The sequence below is a fragment of the Etheostoma spectabile genome, chromosome 5, assembly GCF_008692095.1.
Source record: "Etheostoma spectabile isolate EspeVRDwgs_2016 chromosome 5, UIUC_Espe_1.0, whole genome shotgun sequence".
NCBI classification, from domain to species: Eukaryota; Metazoa; Chordata; class Actinopteri; order Perciformes; family Percidae; genus Etheostoma; species Etheostoma spectabile.
This window is the reverse complement of record NC_045737.1, coordinates 26,846,160-26,853,554: the sequence shown is the minus strand read 5'-3', so window position 1 is coordinate 26,853,554 and position 7,395 is coordinate 26,846,160. Positions and strand designations below refer to the sequence as shown.

At 41.1% G+C, this 7,395-nt stretch overlaps 1 protein-coding gene across 1 annotated transcript in view; it reads left to right on the top strand.

Moving 5' to 3' along the window:
- LOC116689924 (probable E3 ubiquitin-protein ligase HERC1) overlaps window positions 1-7,395 on the top strand; it is a 345,193-nt gene that overhangs the window by 106,271 nt on the left and 231,527 nt on the right. The window contains exon 5 of the mRNA XM_032516624.1: window positions 1,517-1,629. Coding sequence (XP_032372515.1) covers window positions 1,517-1,629 — 113 coding nt within the window. The remainder of the gene's footprint in view (window positions 1-1,516; window positions 1,630-7,395) is intronic.

Sequence of the window (7,395 nt, the reverse complement as noted above, 5' to 3'; positions counted from 1 at the left end):
GACTAAATACGTTTTGGCCCCACTGTATGTGGCTTGAGAAAATTCGATCCAATGTTTACTTTGGTGACTATGGGGTGAAAGAATTGGTCATGATCTGTGTTCACATTTAATGTTCCCATTGGAATCATAACACTCAGGACCTGCAGCTAGTCTCCTAAAGAAGCGTGGCAGTACAGAACCCGTGTGACACAGAAACAGAACATGAGGCGTCTCGGTTCTAAACCGTCTATGATAGAATAGAATGTCAAAGTGTTAATTAATGACCTCAGACACACAGCTGCTGTATAGTGGTATGGATGTGGGGATCCTTTTACTCAGACTCAAAATTTCAATGGATGAATGTGAATGAATGTGCTGTGGTTCAGGGATCACTATTCAACTTTAGTTCATGGTGGCTGTAAAATGCTTTTTTCTACCACAGGGGTTCTTTCTACCATAACAGCTTTTTAAATCCCATTTTATACTTAAATGAAATTAAGCATCTACATGATACAAGAAGAATTCATGTCTTAGAAAATGGTATGAAACTCTATGCCTAAATCATTACAAACAAACAACACGCTTAATAATAAATGCAAAAAGTTACTTCTTCTGCCTTGAGCTTGTTGATAGTTTGCATTGTAGGGCACAAGGAGATACAGTAATATCTATCCATCATGTATATCTTACTACTTATTCAACTTACCTGCCACTCAACTGCTGCAAAAAGGCCAGCATGGCCTCCTGCTAGCAGTCTATTTGTATTTATCACTGTGTCCTCTAGAAGTCCATCCTATGCTGCCATGGGTCTCTTGTCGCTCTGAGCAAAACTTCATTTAAGATGGGTAGTTAGTGCCTGTTCCCTTGGCATTTTAATGCAGATTAATTACTTTCCCTGGCCCAAGCAATCCATTTTTGTTTGTCTGTGGATGTTTTTAGCTTTTTCTTGACCTTGGGGTGAAGAAAAAGAGAAAGAAAAAAGAGAGGGGAAGAAAAACAGCCCTTCACAGTAGACTTATACCCTCAATTTAATAGCCGAGTGAGGTGTTTCTCCAGCATCATCAGATCAATGGAGAGTAAATAGCCCACACTTCTTGTTTCACAGTGCAGTATTGATCTTTTCCTCAGCCTCGGCTTCCCTTTCCCCGGCATCTCGTGTCTTTCAACCCCTGGGACTGTGCTGATTGTCATAGATTGGACAAGCTAACAAGCGCATGATGAGGAACCAGGCTTTCTTTTCTTCTCATAGGCTGTTTCATTTTTTTCTTTGTGGCACTGGCATGAACACACACAGACAGACAGACAGACATACACACAGGGACTTAAAAACATCAGATCTACACAGCTCAGCGCCATAAAGCAGTTTGCTGCTTCTTTCTTGTTCCCTCTGTTGTTCTGTCTTCATCTACGCTGAGTGGATCTACTGTTGCTGTGCCTGTCGTTGGGATGTTAGCCAGCCTGATGGAGTTTACCAACTGAACTACAGAGATACACTGCGTTTCTTCACCTCACTGGGAACTTTATTTCTTTTTTTCAGCTGGTACCGCGTTTGTTCCAGAATCTCCCATCCTCTCTGAAAATATCTCAAGTGGCCTGTGGAGAGCGACACACTCTGTTTGCGCTGGAGGACGGCCGTGTGGCGGCATGTGGGTAAGTTCAGTGTCAAGGCAGCAGACAGTTTGCCCAAGTCCAGACCTGAAGGGGATAGGAGGAGAGATGAGGATGCAAACCCCTCCCCACACATCCCAACCCCCACTGACATTACTGCATAGGCAAATTAGGGTCAGGGAAAAGATCGAAGGTTTATGTGCATGTGTGTGCATGTTAAATTGTTTTTTTTCTGTGTGTGTGTGTGTGTGTGTGTGTGTGTGTGTGCGCGCACATGCTTGTGTTTGTGAGTCTCTTCCGTTGGTCTCGGCATGCAGAGTTGTAATAAATCTTGTTGAGAGCTGGATGTGCTGCCGGGTGGCTCAGGATCAATATGAAGTATGTTTACTAAATCCAATAGCTGTGTTTGTGGAGAAGGGGAATACACCAGCTGGAATAAGTGATCAGATGTGCTTTTAAGGCTCATTAGCAGCCTGTTTGGCATATAGATCTGCTTTTAAACAGCCCTCTGGATTGGGCACGTTTGTGCTTGAACACAACCAACATGATATGATTGCATAGGCATTTGATCATATACTCCACAAACCCTAGATGACTTTTCACAAGCAACTATTTTAGTGTTTATTTAGCTGTATAAATGTAGACGCATTACTACAATTAGCTTAATTCCATCTGGTATTTTACTTTTTCTTTAGGGTTTGTTTTAAAGGCCGATGATAAGGCTATTATATTCAGGATCAAGGAAAATTAGAGTGTAGTTTTGTTCCACTATTTTCTCTCCTTACTTCTAGTCACAAGTTCTCTGAATTGTTATTTTTATTTTCCTGGGTTGAGTAACCCTTTGAAGAATATTTAGCTCATGTGACCTACAACTTGTCTTCAAAACTAAGTATATAAGTATAAACAATGAATATTGGAACCTGTAATGTTCTGATCATCTACCTAGAAACTTTAGATGTGTCAATACAAACTGTTTAGTGTTGATTTGCAGTATTCAATCTTAGTATTATTTTTTTAAAGATGTGCTGAGTCTTTTACTTTAAAACGTGTATTTAAATATGGCTTGAGAAAGGAGTTAGGAAAAGTGTCAGACCTTTGCTCACAAACGGGTGTATGCGCTATGCAGTTTTGGCCATTTCTTTGCTGTTGTCTCACTTTTTACTTGCAGGTTCTCTATAGAGCCCTCCCTACAGCTTCAGAATAGATATTTGGCAGCTCCAATGTTTACTTGTGTCTGACTCCTCACTCGGTCAGTCTGCTGTTTCCTCTTTCTCTGTTCTTCCGACAATGCTTTGCTAGCTTTCTGTTGTTTTTTTGCCGGCTCAGCCATGATGATAGTGTGAAAAACTCCATCTCTACCTTGTTCTTATAGCTAGCCAGTTCCTGGTGCGCGTGTGTGTGTGCAGTGCCGTGAAGCAATTTCTTACATTGCAAGACCTGATATCATGCGATACATTATGACGGCGGCCCAAAGTTGCAAGGGTGGTTTTTCCGCTCACAGGCGCTAGGAGGGAGCGAGACGACAGTCATTCAACTTGAAAAAAAGTCATATAACCATTCCAGTGAATCCAAAGCTGTTCAGTTAAGGTAAATTAAGCTAAAAAAACTACATAGTTCCCCTTTAAGAAACCGTGATCCATTCAGTTCAATCAGGAGTAAAAAAGTCTTTTAAATAAATTCAGTAATTTGATTATTTTACTGACATTTTGATATGTACGCTTCTTCTCACAGCCTTAGTTTCTGTTCAGTCTTCCAAATTCAAAATACAATTTCTTTAATAGTCTTACTTAAGTAATCCATACCAAAATTGGTCATGTCTATTACTTGCACTCACACATATATCTCTCCCCCAATCCTCGCTCTCTTCTTGGCTTCCTGTCTTTGCATGTGATATTTTAGGCGCGTCTGGAGGGATGACAGTTCTAACCAGGCCTATTAGGTAACCCTCAGGGTGCCCTCAGCACTGATTTGAGCACCATTAATTTTCTATTATGGAGTGCTGAAGATGTGCCCCTGCACAGTCATTCACCTGGCTTATTGAGTCTCGCACACACCAATTGTGGACTTTTCCAGGGCAGTGTTGCTGAAGGTTTAGTGCGACCCCTCTGGGGAGCTAATTTATTATTTGCAGATATTGATCTGGCCGGGTAGGCCAGCCAAGCCGTGGCCGATGTTGACTCTGCTCTGGCCTGTGGCGACTTTAACCCTTTCCAATCTGAAGTAGACACACATCAGTGGCTGTTTGAGCACTGCTAGTAGTAGTTCTTTCAATTTCTCTCATTCAATAGTCTGTTTATTAAAATGAGAAACGGATGGATGCAATTTGCACTAATACAAGGGTATTTTTTTTGTCTTTCTGGATATAGAACTTGCTTTTTCTTTGCAAACAGACAAATAAGCACACTCAGACACACACACACACACACACACACACACACACACACACACACACACACTACAACACTTGTCTCTGCGCTATCCAAGGGAAATAAAATCACAGTTAAGAGGAAAGAAAACTAATTTAGAAGGTCAGGCAAAACATTTATCAAGCTGTGTGTGTGTCTGGTGGGTAAATAACTGAGGAACAGTAAAGGGCATGACTCCGAAACCACCAGATAACCACAGCAGATCATCACACACAGTTTCAAGATTCACTGCAGAGAACGGATATTTCTCAAAGGGTTTCCTTCAGAGCATTTGCTAATATTCTTTCTCCTGTCTTGCTGTTTTATTTTGAACATTAAACTGAAACAAATAACCTAGATCAGACATCTTATTGTACCTCTCCAATTCCATTATTATTATACACAGTAATAGAAAATAAGTTCAGCAACAAACCAGGCTTCTCAGAGAAGTGAACAGGAGGAGAGTTTAACTTTACTTTAAATAAAACATCCAGATGTGTTTTTTTGTGCATGTGTGTAGAAAGTAGGAGTATATGCCTACATGGGAATTGTCTTAGCAATTTATGTCTTTACCCCGCTCAAACTCACACACATATGCTGTATGAACCTGGTATTCACATACACAACACACACACACACACACACACACACACACACACCACACCCCCACACAACACCCCCACACACACACACACACACACACACACACACACACACACATACACACACAGACACTCATGTCCAGGGACCAATAAGTTGCTTCCCACAGGTCTCCTCAAGGCCCTGCTACAACCTCAGACTCAGCGTGGCCCGTCCTAGCTCTAATTGGTATTTAATGCTTTCACTGAACCCGAGAGGTCAAACAGCAGTGTGTGTTTGTGTGTGTGAGTGTTAGTGTTTGTGTAAGGGTGCTGAGCCAAGTATGTCACAGGAGGTATTACCAAGAAACGGCAAAGAGGAAACCTACTGATTGCACATCTATGGATGTGTGTCCTGTGATGACTGCTGGGTAGCCTGAATGGAGGGTGAATGATGATAGATGTCCGGAGAGGAATTATGGAGGATAATAGACCATCGTTTTCCTTTATACTGGGTGTTATTATAGCCTTTTACTTGATCTTTATGGCCTAGAACATAAAATAAAGGTCAGAAAATTTCCCAGGGATGAAAGTGCCTTCAACCAATCCAAATTTGTCCATACTCCCTCTGTAAAGGCGATTTCATGGTTGACAAGCCTGTCTCTTGTTGAATTTGGCGTAACCTCAAAAGTTGGCCCATATTCATCTTCCATATTCATGTGAGTTACTGAAACTGAGGTGGAGGTCAGAGAGAAGACATCGCTGATGAGGAAACATGGTGGAGTGTATTTTCCACTGTTTTGCTGCATAGTCTCTGCTAATGCTGTTACGAAAGAGTGGGCAGTCGGCCCATGGAGCTCTGATGGGGAGGAAGACAGAGGGAGGAAGCCACCTCATGCTCCCCTTGTCTCCTTCCATGCCACTTCCAAAACTGTCTGCCTTCTGCCAGAGACCACAATCCATGGAGATGCTCCACGCATCTGCCTGCACTCAGAGAGAAGAGGAAAGCCTAAAGGTTGCGAACAATAAAAGAGGGGGCTGAAATTTATGAAATCCAGATCCATATCATTTTCACTTGTTCAACAATGCCCTTTCTTGTTATTATAGGATCAGTTGTACATGTCCATAAAAACACCTCTATAGCTATGTTTTATAACTTTATTATTTCATGCCCTGCTTGTAATATGATCTCCTGATTTTGTTTGTTTTGTTATCTTCTTTGTTCATTTGTTTGTTTTTTGTCACATTTGGTTGGCTAAATTCAGCTTAAATGTTGTTATTGTTGTTGAGGACCCCGTTGAAAACGAGATGGTGCATCTTATGGGGTTATTCCTAATGAATCATTTCCTACAAATGGGGAAAACTAACATTACCCATTTGTTTTGTCGCTGGCATATCATTCAGTATCTCCACTACCAGATCATTCTGCTGTAAATAAGACAGCATAGTGGGGTTTTTATGCTTTCTGTAATTTTCAGACTTGATCTGCTTTCAGCTGTGCGAGATATGTCCAGCATCTGGACGGGTCCAGACAGACGAGACGTACCTTAATTAAACATAAAGAAAGGGTGGAATTTTACATCCAGCCTTATTTACTAAAAATGGTACATGCTCTTGGTTTTTCTAATGAATGCTTTTTTCCTATTGGATTTACATCCATTACAGAGCTTTGGAACCTGTGCCATTACAAATTGCTCTATACGTAAAAGGAGTAAATGCGGTTCTAAAGCAACACAGTTGTCAATAAGCATCAAGCAGCTGCCGCTGACATGCCTGCTGTCTCATCAGTAATCAGGCCAATCTGGTTTAGCAGAAAATGGCCATACACGGCGCAGCATTGATGGCAATGTCTCATTTCAACTTCATGATGCCTTGAGAAGGCAAAGCAAATCAGCAAATGTTCATGAATTCGACAGCAGAAGCGTGGAAATTCTATGACAACTAGTTGGATTCGGTGAGCTGAGTGCCAGCACTTTGCATTAAGTTACACTAAGCACTAATTGGATGCTACCTGGCTCTACATCACTAGCAGCTCTGAACAGGATCAGGATCTGGCTCTGACTAACAGCAAGCTCTCTGGTGTTGCTGGCTGATTACCCTTAGCAAAGGGAAAACCGAAACGATGATGAGAAAAAAAATCCCTTCTCTTCTCTCGCACAAGCCCTTGGCCCTGTTGGCACTCTGCAAGCTTTTGGATTTTTCCTGATGTCTCTGAAATTGATTTTCAGCCATGATTGCATCGCATCTCTGAGGATAATCAAAGATTTTAAATAATTGCTGCAGTATGACGGTACAATGGGGAATAATAAGAATAGTGGCTCCTTCCCCTTGCTGTCATCTAGAGAAAATTTTTAGCTGCGCACTTCACTTCACAACATACAGTACCTCTCAAATGGTTCCCAGTTGTAAGCATGACACCATTTTTTTGTTGGACTTGCCTTTTAAAATCCTTTGATTACAAAACATGCCATGATGTCACAGCTGCGGAAATCTGTCATTGAAACCAATTTTTTTAATTTAGTTACATGTGGTTAATACGTAATCAGTCATTATTTTTTTTGGGCTTTAATAAGAAAATAAAGCCAAGCTCTAAATAATAATGAGTGTCTTTTCCCAGCTGATTCATACAGTACACACCTAATCAGCCATGGAAAGAAAAAGTTAATGTCCTCTGAATTCCTTCTACACTTGAACTTCAGCTTGACAACACGTCAACTCTCAGTAGGGGTGCCCGACTCAGAAAATGTCAAGATTCAATTTAAATTTTTAGGCTCACGATTCGATAAATATAGTTACTTATGTATGTATGTATGTATGTATATATG